At 47.8% G+C, this 21,997-nt stretch overlaps 1 protein-coding gene across 1 annotated transcript in view; it reads left to right on the plus strand.

The window, feature by feature from the left end:
• The window catches only part of Xdh (xanthine dehydrogenase), a 65,152-nt gene extending 58,361 nt beyond the window's left edge, over nucleotides 1-6,791 (plus strand). Inside the window, exons 32-36 of the mRNA XM_051168508.1 lie at nucleotides 1,031-1,145; nucleotides 2,067-2,132; nucleotides 3,061-3,249; nucleotides 4,610-4,786; nucleotides 6,547-6,791. Of these exons, the coding sequence (XP_051024465.1) occupies nucleotides 1,031-1,145; nucleotides 2,067-2,132; nucleotides 3,061-3,249; nucleotides 4,610-4,786; nucleotides 6,547-6,597 (598 nt within the window). The 3' untranslated portion in view covers nucleotides 6,598-6,791. The remainder of the gene's footprint in view (nucleotides 1-1,030; nucleotides 1,146-2,066; nucleotides 2,133-3,060; nucleotides 3,250-4,609; nucleotides 4,787-6,546) is intronic.
• Nucleotides 6,792-21,997: the final 15,206 nt, after the last annotated feature.

Here is a 21,997-nt window from a genome sequence, read left to right on the forward strand (position 1 = left end):
GCATCTAGATAAACAAGGTGAAGTCAGAGGCCAAAGACTGTGAAGTTTCTCAGGGTTGAGTTTTATCCCTCAGCCCCGTGTTTGGTTTGGTTCAAGGGTGAGTTCTGGTCATATTAGCTCACATTGTTTCTATGTATCATATTTTATATGTACGTAAGTTAAGTGTTAAATGCATGCATTGTATATATGTACTATATATCACATAAACATACATTATATAGTATGTACTATATGTATGTACATATTTACATGTATATATATGTATGCACAAAACATAGGGACAGCATACTTTAGCCTCTAGGGGTGTGAGTACACATTTATAGGCTTCATAGAAAAGGAAACACACACACAACATACCACCTCTTTCTTTTAATAACATTTCCTCAAATCAGTTGTTAATGTTCCAAAAAGACCAGGAGATGGCAGGGGGTGGGGTGGGTGGGGCTGTTTGGGGATGGACCCAGGTTGCTGTGAAACCCTGACCTTTCACCTGGAGAAAGGTGAGCAAGTGAACTTGGGAGAACAGTCCAATACCATCCCATGCAGAGCCACAGTGCTGAGGACCTTGGATTCTCGCTCGCTCACTCACTCACCCACTCACTCACTCACTCACTCACCCACCCACTCACTCACCCACTCACTCACTCACTCACCCACCCACTCACTCACTCACTCACTCACCCACCCACTCACTCACTCACTGTTGTAGGGAGTGATTCCACCTCCTTCATGAGCCCGAGAACATCTGCCACTGTTGTTACTACCATGTGGAAACCAACATGCTTCTGCTAGATGCTGCCAGTTTGTATAGAATGCTTATGACACAGGCTTTGGAGAAATGAAACACAAGCCGGATGCCTTAGAATATCTGGTTTTCATTAAAGATCAGAGTATTTGAAATGCGTGGGCTTGAGGGGAGGCTGGATGAATGGAAAAATAAGACCTTTAGGATGTACAGATTTATGGGGTAAGACGTGTGTATGGAGAGTGGTGGTTTGCCTCACAATCATACGTCTTTTCTCTTTTCCAGGACACCCAACCTTGGCTACAGCTTTGAGACAAACTCTGGGAATCCCTTCCACTATTTCAGTTATGGGGTGGCCTGCTCCGAAGTAGAAATTGACTGCTTGACAGGGGATCATAAGGTAAGACATTTGCGATACTTTAGCCTAAGTGAGAAAAGAAAGAAAGAAAGAAACAAACAAACAACAAAAACCAAACAATTGAACTGCAATCTGAATTGCTGGTCGAGGCATACTCTCTGATTGGGAAACAGGCCTTACCTCAGAGGCAGGTGACTGCACCACGAAGCCAGAGAGCACATACCTCAGTCCATGAGCCACACAGTCTCTGCCTGGGCCATTTGACTGATGCCCTAGTCAAAGCCTCAGGGGGTAGGGCTGTGATCCATAAATGGCTACTTCTGGTGGACACTGACATTTAAATTGCAGATCATATTTTTTTCCAATCATTTATTTATTTAAAAATTTTTCATGTGTGTGTGTGTGTGAGAGAGAGAGAGAGAGAGAGAGAGAGAGGGAGGGAGAGAGAGAGAGAGAGAGAAAGAGAGGGAAAGAGGGAGAGAGAGAGAGAGAGAGAGAGAGAGAGAGAGAGAGAGAGAGAGAGAGAGAGAGAATAAATATAGACCAGGACCTCATGCAGCCAAGGTCAGAACTCTACCAACTAAATTATACCTCCAGCCTTTCAGCTATTTAATAATATATTATTATTTGGATTCAGCCACAATACCATTTGTTGCCTGCTTTCTTACACGGTCTGCCCAGACTCAGGTTCAGTGCCCTAGTCCCTGGAAACCTTTTCTCACCACTCATGAGCGGATGTGTGGCAAGATCAGCTCTGGCCCACCCCTTATTTAGCGGCTAAGATCTTAATCATCAGCTTTGATAGTGGCAGTCAAGATGTGGCAGGAACCCCTGTCTCAGCATGCTGCTCAGGGCTCGGTGCTTGAGAAAGTGCTGTTTGGGCGGGGCCTTACAATCTGAGTTATGAAGACACACCTGGGAGTTCAGGCATTCCTTTCTTCCCAAACTACTTTCCATCTACAGAATCTCCGTACAGACATCGTCATGGATGTTGGTTCCAGCTTGAACCCTGCCATTGATATCGGACAGGTAAGGTCTATGAGGGACCAGGGTGGTGACAGTGTGTGCCCACCCTCACCCTGCTCACTAAAGGCCAGCAGCTACACAGCGTGTTGGCATTTTTTAAGTAAGCCAGAGCATGGTACTTAGAGGACCTCATTCTGAAAAAGAGTTAGCTTGACGATCGCCTGTCCACCTCCCAAATCAGAAGACAAGTGAGTATAGATTAACTTGGAAAGGGCAGTGTGGTGCATGAGGAAACGCTGGATGCTCATCTGTAACAGAGACACAGGGAGCAAAGGGGGAGAGGAGGAGGGAGGAAGGAAAGGGAGGGAAGGAGGGAGGAAGGGAGAGAAGGAGAGACAAAGACAGGAAGACACAGACAGACACAGACACACACACAGACACACATACACATACACACACACACATACACACACACACTGGACTGGTTGGGGGAATGCCCTCTGTAGGCAGGCATTGCACCAAGTACTACGGATGCAAAGATTATTGGCAGTGCCCTGTGGGGACCAGCATAGTGTAGAGGGTAGGCTAGATCTGGGACACTTTGTTTCAGAAGACAGGCATGAGTGGGAGCCCAACAAGGCTGGAGGTAAATTTCAAAGAATTTACTACTCAAGAAATTCCTCCTATGAGCTTGTTTCCAGCGGTGCCATGGAAACCCCCCCATCTGCACAGTGGCAGGTTTTAGTGAGAAGGAGTACCTACCACACTGCTGGCACACTCTGAGCCCCTGTTCTGCCTGAGACCAAGTTCAATGGCAGGCCACCAGGGATGCCTTGGAACTTAGGTAAGAGCCAGACAGACTGTTGAAGGCTGTGTTAGCCTCCTTCCAGGCCCCACTATAGGTCAGGTTTTGTATCCATTGCAGATATCAGTATCTGTCCTGGGGGCTGGATGGGAGGCAGTAACCATGGTCACCTTTTTTGTCCTGCAGGTAGAAGGGGCATTTGTCCAGGGCCTTGGTCTCTTCACTATGGAGGAGCTGCACTACTCTCCTGAGGGGAGCCTGCATACTCTTGGCCCCAGCACCTACAAGATCCCTGCATTTGGCAGCATCCCCATTCAGTTCAGGGTATCCCTGCTCCGTGACTGCCCCAACAAGAGGGCCATCTATGCATCCAAGGTACCATGGCTATGTGCTGCCTTATGACCAGCAGGATGGGAGACCACGGTGGGTGATAAGGACTTCCAGTCACCTGCCTGGTGGGTCTGCAAGGGATTCCTGCTAAAGATGGAAGAGAATTGACTCTGGCCATGGTTAGGCAGCGGAGCTTGAGAACCACAAGGACTGTGCTGTGGACACGTCTTGGGCATATCCACTGAAGATGGCTCCTTTTGGGAGCCACAGAGAGATCCCCTAAGCAAATCCTATGGGTCAAATTCTGATCTAGACTCAGGTCTTGGCCATGCATCATGGTCCTTGATCCTTAGGGATGATTTTGCAGATTAAGCATCTCTGTGTTCTTGTGAGAATTATGCAAATGCACTGCAGAGGCATTCCAACACATTCTGCCATCCCCTCTAGTTGTTGAGATCCAACCTTAAAACTATACTAACAAGCCTGGGGAACTGTGCACAGAGAGCTTCCTGGAGTACTGTCCACCAAAAGCACAGAACATGGTTGAGAGTCAACTTAGCTCGTCGGTGTAGTCCTGTGTCTCTGAAGGAAGGGAAGCCATGACTCACGAGAAAAAAAAATGCATCTCTGGGGGACCATAGCCCCAGAAATTTTGGGTCTGTAGTTCAAGGAAGCAAAGCCTCAAAACATACATTTTAATAAGCATCCTTGATGATTCTGATGCAGGCAGTGCCCCGTCTATGCCTCATAGGGAAGAAAGGCCACCCTCTATCAGGAGATGCCTGTCGTCCTAGCAGATCTGTACATGTAATTACAGTGCATGTTTAGCATTGCTGTCAGAGCTGCAGATAGACTATTCCCCTGCACCGATAACCGAGGAAATGTCTAAAACTCATACCAAGGCTCTGATCTATAGAACAGTAGCCAGCCATGGCGGTGCACACCTCTATCCCAGTATTTTAGAAGCTGAGATAGGAAAATTTCTGCACGTTCAAGGACAACTGGGGGTTACATGGTGAGTGCCAGGCCAGGCAGGGCTTCACAGACAAGCCTTGTCTCAGTAATAAAAAATAATTATTTAATATAGCTTTCAAAGGCATAATAAATATATAATTATTGCATGTGCATTTTATAGTATCATCAGAGAACATTACACACTATGAGCTGAAAATAAGTGTATAAAGTTCAGCTATATAAGAAATAGTTTCTCAGGTGTTTATTAGTTTTGGCTGCTTCTTTTTGCCTTGTTTGGTGTGGTCCCATTTGTGCTGGGTGGCATTGTTTGTGAGCCTCCCTGGCCATCATGGGGCGGGCGGGCTCACAGCCTTGTCTCCTGGGTCTGTGTGATGCTGCGGAGCCTGGAGGCACTCTGGCTGACTCCCTGTTCCGTGTTCTGTCCACTCAGGCTGTTGGGGAGCCACCGCTTTTCCTGGCTTCTTCTATCTTCTTTGCCATCAAGGATGCCATCCGCGCAGCCCGAGCTCAGCACGGAGGTACTAATGCAAAACAACTCTTCCGGCTTGACAGCCCTGCCACCCCGGAGAAGATCCGAAATGCTTGTGTGGACCAGTTCACCACCCTGGTAGGAGACTTGAACAAATTCCCACTCCACCCTGGGGAGGAGAGGAGCTAAGGGGGCAAAACTGAGGGGGAAAGTTCCGTACAGAGGAGAAATGCCAGGCTCCGCTTCTCCTGGGCAGCCTTGGGTCAAGGACTGCCTTTACTGAGTTGAGCTTGCGGGGAGAATAACGAGCACCCCCGCTCTCACCTTGAGCTGCAGCTTGTGCAGGGCCTTTCTCGCTGTGGGGGCGGGATGTGTGGTGTACAGCCACTCGTTTTCCACAGATCTCACCACTTTCCAGCTGCCTACAGGGATTGGATAAATCTGCAGAACAGCCCAGTCTTTGCTGCTAATCGCTATCTGCTGGGGGCGGGGGTCCTGTTAAAAACACCATGTGGACCCCCGTGGAGAGAGATGACGGGAAGGGGAAATAACGGCACTAATGGCGTTTCTTTCAATATTACCATTTGCCTTCCTGATACTGGGGAACATAGGTACCCTCGAGGAATTCGCAGCCTTCGAGGACACCAAATGGCTGCATTATGTGGTGACTGACGCCCACGCTGTAGGGGCATACAGTAGGCCAGCGGTTCTCCACTCTCCTGATGCTGTGGCCCTTTAATACAGCTCCTTATGTTGTGGGGATCCCCAGGCATAAAACTGTTTTCAACCCTGTGATTTTGCTACCGCTAGGAATCATAGTGTAAATATCCGACATGCAGGATGTCTGATGTGTGACCCTCAAAGGGGTCATGACCCACAGGTTGAGACCCGCCGCAGCAGAGGCACTCAGGGCCCTCAGGATCACGTTGGGTAGTCCCTTCGTTTCCCTTTCTGTGGACGATGCCAGGCAAAAGCAGAACATGCTAGGAGCACTTCCTCCTCCATGGGGATCTCAGCGCTAGCCCAGCCTGAGTTGGGTGATACAGCAGCTACACACAGAGAACTCTAACTGTACTCAGCGGCCTCTGTTGGATTAGCAGACAGGTGGGTTTGGACATTTCACAGCCTTTGGGCTTGTGGGTAAAGTGAGGACTTATTGCTCCCAAATATTCTAGGCCCGAGGAATGGGTAGAAGAGTCCTCAAGGGAGAAAAGCTGCCACCCAGACCTCTACATTGAGAGTGAAGGAAACAGGGCCACTCTCGCGCCCCCCCCCCCCCGCCATAGCTTCAGCTCAGAGGCGACAACTGGGGAGCATGGGTGAGGTCTTAGGCACTGTGGTTCCCACTGCTGTGCAGCTTAATTCCTGCAAGCCAGGACCCCACCATGGTACCCATGGCTGACAGTCACCCGAGCCCTGTATCTTTAACAAGAGTAGTACCTATGGGCAAAGTTGGCTTCTTTGTGCAAGGAACGGGATGCAAAACCTAGTCATTTAAAGAGGTCCGCAGAGGCCTCCAGTCTGGAACGCACACTCTTTTCTCTATGCAGCACCCCGGTGAGTATAAACCCTTGCAGTGGACTCACGTGGACAGCCAATTCCACGTGTCAGTTGTGGATGCCACGAACAAGGGACCACTTCTGTGTTCTTTATCACCATCTCTCTTGAGCCCACTAGACTAGCTGCTACGTGGAAAGTGCTCAGTGGAAAGTGCTCAGTGAAAATAAACGAAGCACTAGCAACTTAAAGGGCCCTGTGCTGGGAGGCAAGGGTGCTCCCCATGGCTGAGACTATAAAATCTCTTAGCATGGTGTCAGTTGTGGCATGTATGGGACAGAGTGGGAGGGGCATCATGGGGGAAAAAGCATGGCAATAAAAATCCTCTTGCTTCTTCCTAGTGTGTCACGGGAACATCGGAAAACTGTAAACCCTGGTCCGTGAGGGTCTGAAGAGCATGTCCTGTGGCGTTTTTTACTGCAGCAAGGCTTCCCTGGACCTGGACGTGCAAACTGTAGTGTCCAGATTTCCACATGCTACAGGGGAGAGCTGTGAATCAGCGGGCTGGCATTTTCCAGAAATTGGAATGCACCAAGACGGTTTTGATCCAAATAAGAGTTGCAAACAAAATTGATAAGCAAATGAACGCTGTTGGGCTTAAGTGGCACATAAGCAGCTTGGGTAATTAATTTTGAGTCCATTTTGATCACGTGTTTGAAATGGGTTTAGAAAGTATTTGTGTCATGCCGATACTCATGGAATGGCCAGTGTAGCCAGGATTCTCACACACCCTCAGAAGCTTAAACCAAAGGTTCTTCAGATCCACATGTCTTCTTCAGGAAGCCTATATCTGCCAAACCAGTGACGACCACACTGTAACCTAAGACTCACACTCATAGTCTTCAGAGAGACAATGGAGGGAGACGAGAAATTCCAAATACTTTTGGGTCATGAAAGACAATAAAGAATGAGATGAATTTGAGGTTAATTCCAAAATTCTTGACCTATTAAAGTAAGATTATTCTCAGATGCAAAACTCCTGTCCTATTATCGAGTGCCTACAGTGTACTGGGTCTTCTTCCTCCCTATGCCCCTCCCCCACCCCATCTGTGTATATATAAAAGATTTGGTTTGAGAATGTGCCTTAGTTCTTAATTCTCTAGTTCCTAATTTCCTTAGTTCCTTTAATTTTCACCTAGAAATGCTGATGCTGAAATCAATATGAGACAGAGGGGAAAACCCGAGTTTGACATCTGTGTGCCCTTCAAATGTTTCCCCCTCTTCCTGTGCTTCATTTTATTGGGAAATAAAAGAGTTAGACCACAATAATCCCTGAGATCTTCCCCTGCTCCAAGTCTATAAATACATGACCCAAAAAACTCCAGTTACATAAGGGAGCTGCAGCTATCAAAAGCTTGGCCCCCTTTGCTCTTATGCAATGTCTGGGCCTAATGAACCCTGTGTGGACCACCCCACCCCACACACACCATGTGCTTTCAGTTGGTAAGGAGAAAGGCAGGCATCCCCTTTCATGGCCCTGGCAGGAGGTTCCAGCACAGCACAGTACTGGGTGGACAGTGTGACTGGGTCAGGTGCGGTCTTTCAGCCACAGCCCCCAGGCCCCCAAGCCTGTCAGACAGAGTCTGCATTTCTGGCCATGGAGGAAGGATAGGCAGAAATGATGCAGGCTGGTTATGTTTGATACTACGACTGACTGGCATGTGAGAAATGCTTATGGGTTCTCACATCAAATGCTAGCACCTTCCGTACTGCAGCCAGTCATTATTTCTAAAATGTGTGTGGGTTTGAGTGTGAGCGTGTGCACACACATTCACACACACAGAATGCACACATAGAGAGAGAACACACATGGAAACACACACACACACACACACACACACACAGAATGCACACAGACACAGAGAACACACACAGAGAACATTCAGAAAGAATCTACACACGCACACATGCACGCACGCGCGCACACACACACATACACACAAACATATACCATGTTTTCTTTTCATATTGCTTCTTCCCTTCCACTCTCCCCCTTTTTGGGATAAGCTCTCATGTGTCCCAGGCTAGCTTCAACCTGTGTAGCTGAACATAACCTCGAACTTCTGCCTCTGCCTCCCAATTGGTAGGATTACAAACCCCTGCCACTTTATCCCAGCTGTGGAATGCTGAGATGGATCCTGGGGCTTTGTGAACGTTAGGTAATCACTTTACTATACAGTACCCAGCCCCAAACACCTTTCAGTGTATTGTAGAAATGCTGTTGTTTACAGCATAGGTGAGGTTGACAACACCTTAAATACCAAGCTGGTATATCCACTGGGCTATACAGGTTGGTTTCAGATGATTTTCTGGACTGTTATGAGGTAGGACTTGAGATTTACCACAAGGTTCCGCCAAATGAGCAATGAATGACTGGGAATTCCCTTGTGTGCAAGGACAGTGTTCATGGGAACTCACCCAGAAGGTAGTTTGTGAATTAGAAATCTCCATGCTTCTGAAGTACTGACTTCATCAGATTTCTTGCTTTACCTGCTGTTGCATGAATTTGGTCCCTCGGTCATTCTGAGCTAGCCAACATTGCCTGTAGTGCGGTGCTGTGACCTCTAGAGGGCGGTAAAAGCCCAGGATAAGGCACGAGTCTCCAGATGGCCCAGCAGCATGGCATCTGTGGTTATTACTAGAATACTGATTTAGGGTCTTGGAGTAGATCAGCTATTCTCAAGGGCCTCCCCGGGAGCTGGATTTGAACCTGACAGGCTGACAAAAATCTTCTCAAAGGAGCTTTTTCAAGACGTGGGTCAGCCGTGGGAGGATGAGAGCCAGATGGGAGGCCAGCAGGGGAAGGCAATTCTTGATTTTTTGAACATCTGCAACATGCCATGTGCCAAATTTAATGCTTTATCTACAGAGTGTCATTTAATCCTCCAAGTGGCCCTAAGAGGTAGGTACTCTACTCCCTGCATGCACACGAATGAGGAGCCTTCCTCTTGCCATGCCAGGGGTACAAGGCTTACTCACGATGGCTTGCTCCAAAAACCTACCACAACCCAGCTAGCTCCTCTGCCTCAAAGGCTGAGATGCTTTCGGGAGATCAATCTGCCTATCAGAATGGATCCTTGCTGCGTAGAACGCTGGAGGCTAGTGAGGGTGTCAGAATCCCTGGCTGCTCCCTTGTAGGTGGGGTAAGGCCTCCCATATTGGCATGTGGTAAGGGAAGCTGGTAAACTTCATCCTTCTCCAGGGGCAAGGTGGCCAGTGGGCAGAGTGGGGAGGACTGGATGGAAGACATAAGGAGGAACCCTGGGCAAAGGCTTAGAACAGAAATAGTTCTGGCTGATTGATTTATGACTGGGAATATCCCCGACCCCGTGATATTTTTATCTTTAGCTGAGGGAGCACTTGGAAAGGATCCCTGTGTTGCCTGTTTTGGATCCCCAGATGAGCCTGTTCATCATATCTTGCAGTTTCCTTCAATAGCTGAGGCCTGAGATCGGCCTGATGCTCCCCAGACCCAGGATGTTGCCCTTTTGTTTTCGTCTCTGTCCTGAAGTGGAAAAGGACAGGACATGTCCCCGAGTCAGAAGACAGACCCTGTGACAATCTTGTCACCTGAAACAAAACAGCCATTGACACTGGTGGAAATGACAAGCCTGTGCCCAAAGGGACTCTGATGTCATCTCTGCCCTTGAGCTCCCAACGTCTTGGTGTTGCATAATCCCCCAGACCAATTTAGCATCCTAAAGCTGGGAGGAACTTGGGGACCATTGATTTAGCTTATTTGCTTTTGAGATGAGAAAAGTGAGTTCACAGAGAGGAAACTGGCTTGTTCAGATCCCTACAGCCATGTAGTGGCAGAGCCAGGCTTTACAACACAGCCTCTCAGCTCCAAGCCCAGCACGTTTTTGCAACAGAGCCATGAATCTGCTAGCCAGATGGGCTTCCCCTTCCTCAGCCTTCACTCTGAGAGCTGGTAGGTGATAGAAATCTGGTTTACCCAGCTCAGGGAGAAGGTGAAGGACCAAGCTGGGCACTGTCAGTAAGGGGGACATATCTCATCCCAAAAGCAAGGGCCAAATTGTCATAAAGGTCTCGTGGGAGGGAGTGGTGGGAAAGTGATTTGCCTCCCGTAGCTTACCATTCACCTCAGAGGAATAAAGCAGCTGAGAATAACATCTGAGAGGTTGGACAGAGGTTTCCTTTGAAGCCAGTGGCTGTATATTGTCCTTGACAAGGAGAGACAAGTGTGTGTGTCTGTGATATTTCTCCAACCTGGAAGGGAACGGGGAGAATTGTGAAGACCATTTGATGATCCATACCAAGTGATCTCCTTGGGCAGTTGTGGTCAAGTCCACTGGAGGCATCAGGACGGTGAAAGGCACAAGGACAGGGTGAGGAGTGCTCCTGTAGTGGCACAGGAAGGGTACCAGTTGGCCATGGTAGAGTAGGTCCACCCAGGATGACCACATGGAGCATTTAGTGTCACTGCAAGGAGAAAAGGAGCTGACATTGTGCAGGGCCACTTGCTCCAGTGTGACCCCTGAGGACTGTCCTGTGTCCTCTATTCCAGCTTGACATCTTTCTTTCCTATTCCATCCCCCTTTCAGTATGGGGGGGAGTAGAAGTGCTTTCTCTCTGGGGGGGGGTCTCTGTGAACAGGAGCAAGGCCAAGGGTTCTCATCTTGGGATACAGATGTTTTGGTTCTGACATGCTCCTGCATCAGACCTGCCTTGTTGAGAGTCTGAGTGGCACGTGGTTGGGTGCCCTGATAGGCTGATGGTCCTGAGGCGTGGGCTATCAACAAATGTGGAGCTGTCCTATGTGTATGTTCCTGTGTTCCCACTAGGTCGCACATTTTCAGTTGCCCTCCTAGGTGGCGATGTCCTGGTGGGCACTTCTTTGTCTTGATTTCCACCTGCGCCAGACTGAGCTTGTGGAGAGTGACACCAAGACTACAGGCTCTTCAGGTGTCAGAAACACCCATAGCCTACCCAGGCCCTTCCCCTCTCCATCTTTTCTCTCTCAGACAAGTTTATTTGCTCACCTGAATCACAGGTAAAATAGTAACTTGAGATCACTAGGCTGTTGTGAGGAATGACCTTGGATTCAACCTCCAACACAACTTCCACCCCATCCTCACTCCCAACCCCACACCCACCAAACACACTTCCACTCTGTAGGCAGCAGAATACTCATGGCTGCCGAGGGATACTGTTGAGCATCAGGAGGTGTGGGGTAATGAGGAACAGGTGAGCATGGATAGCCCGGGCCTCGAACCAGGTGAGACCGGTTTCTACCATTTCACTTTGATGTACATGTCACGGTGATGGATGATCATGTGACATACACGACAGCTGTTGTGACTTCCTCAGTACACTGGGCTGGGAAGAGGATGGCCTCTCGGCTCCCCACGGCTAAGTGGCACAGATCAGACTGGACCAAGGAGGCCATCTGCCTCACCCATCTGGTTTCACAATCCTTTATTCTGACATGTAGCTCTATTTGCTTTATATATCAATTTACATCTTAGGACCAGGTACCTAAACACTAAAATTCCAAGCACCTTTAGAACATTCAGAGTCCTTCTGCCCCATTTTTCCCCTCCACGCTGTCAGTATTCATTACAAATTAGCTATTCTTTCCTACATCTGCACCATCCCTAGGTCCACATTTCCGTTCCTAACAGCCATAGAGATTCATCTTATTAAGCAATAACCATCCATCCAGGTAGTGGGCCACCCTCCCAGCAAAAGTTTAGCACTGGCTATACACTAACTGTTACGCTGTTTTCTGAAATGAAAATGAAGGTGAGCCCGCTTCACGTATCACTCTAAGTCTCACAGAATCCAGGAGGAGAATCATGGCCTATGCAGCTACAGCAGTAAGTCCGGGTCCACTATGGTGATGTCTAGCGATGCTCGGGAGCTGAGAGAGTGGAAAATCCAGAGGAAGAAAAACTTACCATGGAAGTGTGGCATTTGTACTGGAGCTAAATAATATCCTATGTTCCGATCAACTTCAGGCTACTATGATGAAATACCCGGGGCAGTTTCTCTAATTAACAATTTGGGAGGTTCAAATACAAGACGGGGCAGCATTGTTGTTTGAAGCCTCTGTCAGGGCGTGTGGATGAAACGCATAATGGAACAAATGCCAACATCCAAGCTGTAACAATGAGGGTGAGGAGTCCATTGGCATAGCTCCAGAGATACAGGACCATCCACTATGACCTACTCCTTAAAAAAAAAAAAATTTAAAAACCATGTTTGCTTGCTTATGTATTTGTGTATGTCTCTGCATCTCTGTGTGCAATGCATATGTGTGTGTAGGTATCCAGCTATGTAGGTATGCTTAGGAGCCCACACAGAGCCCTGAGGAAGACATTGGATGTGCCTCTCTATCACGCTCCATCTTTACCTTTGAGGCCATTCAGAACCTGGAGCTCATATTTTCACAGTTAAGCTGGACACCAGCAAGTCCTAGTGATCCTCCTGTTCCACCACTCCCTGGAGCTGAGGTGACAAGCATGCAGGGCAGGTCCAGTTTGTTATGTAGGTGTTGGGAACCAAGCTTGGAGCCTCCTAATTGTGCCCTTAACTGCTGGAGTATCTCTTCAGCCTCAAGGACACACTTTTCAAAGGTCTACAGAACTTCTAATACCATCACCCTAGGACCAAGCTTTCACGGACCTTTAGGGCAGAGGTTCTCAACCTTCCTAATGCTGTGACCTTTTATTATAGCTCATTCTGTCATGCTGACCCCCAACCATGATATTATTTTTGTTGCTACTTCATAACTGTAATTTTGTTGCTGTTATGAATCATAATAGAAATATCTGTCTTTTTCAGTTGTCTTAGGCAACCCTTATAAAAAAAATGTTACTTGACACCACTCCTAAAGGGATTGTGACCCACAGATTGAGAACCATTACTTTAGGGGCTACTGACCTAAACCACCACAGTGCATTGGTTTCCCCACCCCTTAATTATTGGCATTACAATTACAAGTTTTACATATTAACCCAGTACCTAGGTCTCACCTGCAGTGGGCCTCTCCCAGGTCCTCTCCTTAGAATTCCAGATGCTGACATCAAGGTGTTGCAGGTTTGCTCCTTTGTGGAGACTGACTCTGCTCCTGAGCCCGGTCAGGTTGTTGGCTGGATCTCTGTGGTTTAAGGGCTCCACTTCCTGGCTGCCTGTCAGCTACGGCTACCCACAATCCTCATGCTCTCCCTCTAGCAACAGGAGACAGCTTCCCTGACCACTGCTGCCATGTCTTTTCTGACCCCAGATGGACAAAGTTCTATGTTTTCATGTGCTCACGTGGTTAGGTCTCGTGGACCCATCTGCGTAGCCTTAATCACATTTGCAAAGTCACCTCTGTGGCACTGTTTAATCTTTTTTACCGGATCCCAAGGACTAGGGCTTGAACGTCTGGAGGGAGCTTCGGGTGGATCACATCTGTTGAGTCATGAGAAGGGCTCTTCGGGAAAGGGAAGGGAACAAATAAAACAATGGAGCGAGTAGCCATCGCTGAGAAGCAAAGAGACAAATCCCCCGTCCTCTGGACACAGACCAGTCAGTCCCTCCAAACAATGAGCTGTGCGTGCGAGCTCTCCAACAGAGAAAGACCTTCTGAGGGAGACGTGGGTCACCACTCACTACATGGACACTGGGCTCGGTTCTGCGTGGGGACTGCTGCTGTACCATTTCATACCCCTGTGCTGGTTAGTTTCATTTAGTACTATTGATGCCTTGCGCAAAGCACTTGCCTGCCACGTGAGTGAGCTGATGACTGGCAAATCAGTGAGGAAACCTGTTAACACTGTGCTGTTTTGCAAGATGACTTTAAAACTTGGCAGTATATCTCCACCCCCACTCCCTGCCCCAGCTTTCCATGCCTATTTATATGCTTCCTTGATGTTATTTTTATTGGGGATGTAATTTTCCATTGTATAGATGGAACCATAGTTTATATAATGAACTCTCCCGGTGTTGACATTTGGCTTGCTCCCAAGTTGTCTTATTATCATCAACAAGACGGAGATGAACATAACCAAGTTGTGTGTTTTTGTTTGTTTGTTGGTTTTTGCTTTTTTTTTTTTTTTTTTTTTAACAGGATGAAACAGGATGTCCTCAGATCCTCAGCAGGAACATGGGAGAGGTGCAGAGAAGCACATTGCCTCCTACCGTCATAGGGGAGGTGTCCTTGCCTTGATCCAGTGGCTCCTGACCACTCCCGGGGACTCTTGGCATACAAGGAAAAGGAAGAAAAGGAGAAGGGCCGTGACACCAGGGGAGGGCTTCTTGGTGCTAGACATAGAGCTCAGGTTGGGAATGGCCTGAGGTGTGACATCGGCAGGCAGCTGAGCCACTGAAAGGAGTGGCCAGGAAGACATCTCTGGAAGCTGTTAGAGACATCCCTGGGAAGCTGTTTCCTTTGGGGTGAAAGGAAGTGGCGATAGGCAAGTCACAGGGCTGGGAGTGCAGCCTAGTGGTGAAGCGCTTGGTTAGGATGTGCAAGGTGCCCAAAAATAAATAAGTAATAAAGACTTTTTGCTTCCATGTTGTAGCAGGGGTGGATACGGTACCCCTTCTGCTCCCATTTTGTCTCTGCTCCTGCCTCTGTTTCCTCCTGTGTTCAGCCTCAATAACAAACAAGAATGCCTGAGAACTGAACCTCTTCCTCAAAGCTCTCCTTTGGTCGACAGGGAATAAGTAGGAAGGACACAAGGGGTGGTGGAAACATTCTGGATGTTGGTTGAGGTGAGTTTGTGGAGCTACCAGAAGCCATGGTGCTCTTAAGAGGCAGCCCCACATTTCAATGCATGTGAATAATGTTCCATCTTTTAAAAAAATGTAGACATTTTCTGTAAGCTTGGGAACTGTCAACCAAGATCTTGTTGTGTTTGTATATGTTAACACAAATGGAGTAAGGCAGAAGGAAACCAAAGGCTCAGAACGGGCTACCCAGGGGCCCAACTCCTACATGGATCAGGCTTGTGCGATGGGTTCTTCTGGGAGCCTGCTCAGGTGTGTGGTGATGGGGATTGGTGAATGCCACACTGTTCCTCTCCTCAACATTCTCGCTGAATGGGTTCCCACCATGCAAACCTGAGGCATGTCTGCATTAAGATCCCATGTGTTGAGGCCGCCATGTCTGTTAGGATCTTATTATGTATTGAGGCCCACTGTGGTACCTAACAGTACCTGACAAAGGATGTGAAGTTTGCACATGGCAGCTGTTCGGGTCACGAGGGAACATTCCAGAAGCTTTGCAGTCAGTGGTTGCCCGCCATTGTGCTCTGTGGTTTCCCCAGTGCAGAGACAGTGAGTCAAGCAGGCGCTGGCAGGAAAGGAAAGGCGATAGGGCATGCGGATGGTACTGACTGCTTATTTCTGAGGACCGGAGAAATGCCTTCACTTCAGTGGGCTGTGTCTGTCCAGGGCGCCTGGCACCCGTGGGTAGAGCTGATAGAGAACTCTGACAGGACGGGAGGAAGAGTTGGCTATCCCGAGGGAAGAAGTTTGTCCTAAGGTATAAGGGAAGCTTCCTTTTTTTTTTTTCCCCCTTCCCAAAGAAATAAACGAAAGAAGTGACACTAATTATTCTCAGAATCCAACTCAGGGCATCTTAAAAGTCTTTATCTACTTCCTCCATGCCCCCACTTTGTATTTCCCAGTGGGAAAAGGGCTGATTCCTATAATGAGCTGTGAATATAAAGCCCAATTTGGAACGACTGTGTACACACTCTTTGCTCTAGCTTTGCTGTTATTTGCATTTGAGCAGAGTGCTGGCTAGTTTTATGTCAACTTGATATACACTAGCGCCACTAGGAAGGAGGGAACTTTAGTTGGGAGAATGCCTCCATAAGTCCCAGCTGTAGGGCATTTTCTTAATTAGTGATTGATGGAGGAGAACTTAGTCCATGGTGGGCGGTGCCATTCCCTGGGCCAGTGGTCCTGGGTTCTGTAAGACAGCAGGCTGATTAAGCCATGGGGTGCAAGGCAGTTAGCAGCACCCACACCCTCTATGGTCTCTGCATTAGCTCTTGCTTCCAGGTTCCGGCCCTGCTTGAGTTTCTGTCCTGACTTCCTTCAGTGATGAACCATGATGTGGAAGTGTAGGCAAATAAATCCTTTCCTCTCCAGCTTGCTGTTGGTTGTAGTCTTTCATCACAGCAATAGAAGCCCTAACTAGGACAGGCTGGTATCTGTGGGGAAGACTGTGGAAGGACTTTGGATCGTTGGACTTGAAAAGCCGTTGAGTGTCGAGAGCTCAGTGGGAGCTGGGAAGACAAGAACGTTAAAGGCAACGCAGACGGCAGAGGCCTGGCTTGTGAAGTTCCAGAGGGAAGCTTTGAGAATCCCTTAAAGACTCTTACCCATGCCATTCCCTGTTTTGAGAATCTGTGGTTCCGGTTAGCTGGTCCTGAAGAACCAGTTGTGATTAACAAAGACCAGAACCACACCGAAGTTGAACCTTTGCTTTCTTGGGACAAGAGATGCTGGTGACTAAGAAGAGACCAGCATCACCAAGGTGAAATCTTCTGGGAAGTGTTTTTCCTCAGCATTAGCACACAGAAGCTGTGTTCTGGAGGCGGCCAACGTTGTACCTTGAACTGGCAGCTGAACTTAATAATGTGTAAGCATCACCCAGGTGGTACTAGCTTTGAGGGCATGAAGAGGTCATGGAGAGCACACTTGGCACTGTGTGGCAGGGCTGGAGTCCCTAAAGAGCATCCAGGAGAAGCTACTGGTGCAGCCCAGTTGCAGCAGATCCCAGCATTTTAGAGATGCCAGTATCCTAGCATGACTGGCTAGGACAGCCGCAGCTGTAGAGCGGAGCCAGCCTGAGCCTAGGAGACAATCTGTGTGTGCAGAGCTGAGCCCCTTGGAGGAGTTCAGAAGGCCATGAGTAAACCCTAGACAGTTGGGCATTGAGTTATTTACACGACTGGAGCTTGGTTTTGCTTTGTTCAGATTGTGACTGTGCTTTGGTTCTTCTCTCTTGAAGTAAGAAACTGTTTAATTTATTTTTCATTTGACAAGAGCCCACAGCGGAGAGACTTTGAATTTTAAAAGACTTTCGATCTTAAGGAGACTAAAAATTTTAAGTGTTTGAATATTTAAAGGCTATGGAACTTTTAAAATTTAGAATATTTTATATTGTGATGTTCATGTTAATGGGACATCTTGGGGATGAATAGGAAAGGAAAAGTTGTGGCTTAGCAGTGATGTGTTTGTGTACCAAGCTGACAAAGTGTCAGTTGTGCTGGCTAGTTTTATGTCAACATGACACAAGCTAGAGGCATTGGAAAGGAGGGGACTTCAGATGAGAAAACAACTCTATAAGATCCAGCCTTAAGGCATTTTCCTTATCAGTGATCAATAGGGGAGGGCCCTGCCCACTGGGAGCAGTGCTATCCCTAGGCTGGTAGGTTCTGGGTTCTTGTTTTTGTTTTTGTTTTTGTTTTTGAGACAGGGTTTCTCTGTGTAGTCTTGGCTGTCCTAGACTCGCTTTGTAGACCAGGTTGGCCTCGAACTCACAGAGATCCGCCTGCTTCTGCTTCCCGAGTGCTGAGATTACAGACGTGCACCACCGTGCCTGGTGATCTTGGGTTCTATAAGAAAGTAAGATGGGCAAGCCGTGGAGAGTAAGCTAATAAGCAGCACCCCCCATGGCCTCTGCATTGGCTCCTGCCTCCAGGTTCCCACCCTGCTTCGGTTCCTGCCCGGCTTCCTTTAGTGATGATGTGGAAGTGTCACCCTCTCTTCCTCCAACTTGCTTTTGGCTGTGGTGTTTCATCACAGCAATAGAGACACTAACTAAGACAAGGAGTGAGCTGTCTCTCTTCTAGTTCACTTACTGTGTTTGTGTTGATACTAAGTTTTATCTCTGCGCTGTGAAGCCATAGTGAGGAGCCAGCCATAGAAGGGACCCATCAAGAAGAACAGCAGTGTGAAGGGATGAGGGTTTAAGACAACGGTGAGGGCCTCTCGGTCCTGGGGGGACTGTCTAGATGGAGATGGGGTCTTTCAGTGAGTTTTGTAGACATGGACCCCATGGAGGTTCAGAGAAGGGCCTGGTGCTGCCTGGATGTTTTCTCACTAGCAGTAGGCTGGAGTCCACCGCAAACCTGGCTGAGTTCCACATGTGCTGTGTTATCAGTGTCAGTTGTGGGGTCAAAACAGCTGAGATCCTCAACTTAAAAGAGGGAAGGGTTAATTTTGACTCACAATTTCAGTACCTGGTAGCTTTGGGCCTGTGTCTACAACGTATATGTGTTTGTGTTGGGGGGACACGTGGTAGAGGAAGTCTCCTCATCAGGGTCACAACATCCCTTTCCAGGACACACCACTAAAGACAACTCTCTTCAACCATGCCCCACCCCTTCAAAGATTCTACCATCTTCCCATAATGACACAACTTTGGGGTCAGACCTCTGGAGGATGTTTGAGTTGAGACCATGTCTAGCATGTAAGTCTGTGAGTTCTGAATAATAAAAATAAACTAAAAAAAAAAAAAAAAAAAAAAAAAAAAAAAAAAACCCGCTGGAGAGGTATTTTGCAAATGATCTTTTAATGTAAATTAAGAAAGGATCAGTAGTTTATTAAAGGAATCTTCACAGTGCTCCATGGGGCTAAATATAGTCTGAGAAGCTTTAATGAGAGCAATTGAATCACCGGAGCTTATGGTTGAAAACACTACTCCAGGGTCCTGTTAGATAGATTCTGATTCAATGGGTCTACAGGGGCTTCAGAGCCTGCATTTTAAGGAAGCATTGGTGGGGCTGCTGATGCAGGGGTTCACACTTACAAAGCGATGAAGCCGCCTCAGAAGAATGGGGCTAGACACTGTGGGCACTGGCTATTCTGAGAGCAAGCCCACGGCTGAAGTTTGCCTCAGTCCCACTCTGAGTGAGGAAATGACTTAGGCTGGTTCCTAGAGAGACGGGGAGGACACAGAGGAAGGCTGAGACGGAGTGAGTGGGCTGTCTGCATTGGGAATATTTTTGGTTTGATCTTCGTGTTGTGGCAACTTAAAAGGAAGTGCGGGCCTCTTAGGGGTGGGCAGCGTGAAGAATGAGACTTAGTCACAGCTAGAGAGGCAGAGAGGGTGGTGGATGGGATCTTGGGGCAGGACGGAAGGTGATAGGAACCACAGTCGCATGGGGCTGAGGGCTGCGAATGCACGTACCTGTGGCACTGATTCCACACTCGGGCTGCATGTATGTCATTCCATTCCCTCCCACACAGAGCTCTCTCTCTCTCTCTCTCTCTCTCTCTCTCTCTCTCTCTCTCTCTCTCTCTCTCTCTCTCTCTCTCTCCAAAACGAGGCGATGGCTTTGGGCTTTGGAGGACTAGCTGGCAAGCATGGAGATCAAAGTTACAGACCAGGAGCACACAACCCCCAAGCTTTTGCTTCTTATCAGGCACTTCTTAATCAAGTCACTCATCCATAGGTGCAGGTGTTCATTATCCCACTTACCCGCCCCATGGTCAGCTCTTAATGCACTGAGGTAGGGGCTAGGACTGATGGGCCCCTGTAGGGATGTAGAGAGGAAACCATCAGAGGCTCAGCCATCACTTGGCAAACAGTTGTCAGATGTCAAGAGGAAAATTGATGGCTGAGCTAATGAGAAAGAAAGCAGGGAAACTTAATTTAGACTGGATGGTCAGAGAACGACTCTGGGACTGTGATCTTTAAGCTGAGACTTGAAGGATGGATAAGAAAGCAGGGGAAGAATGTTTCAGAACTTTGCTGTCCAAAAGGATTTTCTGTGGTGATGGAGAGATTTCCCCCATCATGTCATCTATCTGATGGTCACAGCACAGGTGGCCACCAAGCCCTTAAACTACGTCTAGTGTGAACGAGGAGTTTTCAATCTTACCAGATGGCAATTAACATTAATGTATATAACCACATGCATGTTAATGTATATAACCACATGCATATGTTTGTATTGTGCATGGGAATGTTTGTGGGGGTGCACACAGGCACAGTGGATGTGTGAAGGTCAGAGGCCAGCCTTTAATATTGATCCATGGGGATTTCTGCCTTTTGTTTAAAGAAGTGTCTCTCAATGGCTCGGAACTTTGCCCCCAAGACCAGGCTATGTGGTCCACAATCTTCTTTGGACCTTCATGTTTCCTCCCATGTAGCCATAGCTTCAGTTACATGTATGTCTGGTTTTCCACACCTGTGAGCCTCAGTTATGGGACATAGCTTTGTTTCATGTACATATGGTAGAAGATGAGGAGAGGCATGCCTGGGAGAAGAACACACAGTGGAAGGAAGACATATGCTTAGGGGTAAACCAGCACTCTGTCTTGTTAAACCTCAGAGGGTGTGACACTGGGTTTATCTCCACCTCCCCTCCCTAGGGCAGGCTGCTCAGGCCTGAACAATTCAGTTAGGCCTATAAGAGACACCTGGGTCTACCTTATGAGGGACAATTGTACCATGACCATCTTGCAGCATTTCCTTTTCTTAAAAAATTAATTTATTCAGATTACATCTCAATTGTTATCCCATCACTTGTATCCTCCTGTTCCTCCCTCCCTCCCTCTTTCACACTATTCCCTTCCCCTTGGTCTATGACCTAGGGGCACCTCCTCCTCCACTATACAGTCATAGGCTATCAAGTCTCATCTTGGTAGCCTGCTTATTCTTTCTCTGAGTGCCACCAGGCCTCCCCACCAAGGGGAAGTGGAGCACCAAAATTCATGTTGTTCCCCCCCCCCCAATGGAGGTCAGGAAAGTCATAGTAAACACAATATAGAAATTGTGCTGTTTGCTATTTGACTAACTGGAGAGAAGTCTTGAGTCCACACAGAAGGCTGCACTAGGATATTTACAGACACAGCAGCAACTGACATACTTGGCAGCAAATCAAGATGCCTTTCAGTAAGGGAACAGATAAAGAAATCATGATACATCTAGACCAGTGGTTCTCAACTTGTCTAACGTTATAACCCTCTAATATAATTCCTCATGTGATGACTCCTAACTGTTAAATTATTTTGTTGCTACGTCATAACCGTCATTTTGCTACTGTTACAAGTCATACTGTGAATATCTGATAAGGGACCTCCGAAGGGGGCCATAACCCCCAGGTTGAGAAGCAGTGATCTAGACAATGAAATATTGTAAAGCACTGTAAAGAAGGGAGCTACGAGTCCATTAAAGACTCAGAGAAGCCTTACATGCAATAGCACTAAGTGAACAAAGCTCATCTGAAAAGGCCACATATGGTATGAGTCCAGCTATGTGGTATTCTGAGAAAGGCAAAATTGTCAGACCATTTGGAAAGTAGCAGAGGCCTGGAGGCAGCAAGGGACAAACAAGGGAAGTAGGTGGGGGGGTGGGTTTTCAGGCCAGAAAAAACTATAATACTGTAATGTTGGATATGTGTCATTAAACGCTTAACTAAAGCCAAGAGTGAGCCCTAGTGTAAACTGTGGACTTTGGCTTTAAGCACATCAGTTGTGAAAACAAAGTACTGAGCCAGATTGGTTGGAAATGTTGACAAAAGGGGAGACTGTGTGAGTGGAGGCTGGATTGCTGTGGCATCTGCCTGGGCTTGGGGTCTACAGTCCAGGGTCCTCCCCCCTCGCCACCAGTCATTGTATGGAGGTTGCTGAGGAAGAGGCTGTGCCTTTAGTGTGTAATTCAAATGCTTATTTCTGTTCCCCCCATATCTGGTTGTAACCCTTGTTCTGAGAATCCACTCCCTCAATGTTATATAAACATTGCTCCCCAATTGTGTCCTGATATGCCAATAAATCATCTTACAGCTGATTATGGAGCAGGGGAGAGAATAGAGCTAG

The sequence above is a fragment of the Acomys russatus genome, chromosome 1 (genome assembly GCF_903995435.1).
Source record: "Acomys russatus chromosome 1, mAcoRus1.1, whole genome shotgun sequence".
Lineage (NCBI taxonomy): Eukaryota > Metazoa > Chordata > Mammalia > Rodentia > Muridae > Acomys > Acomys russatus.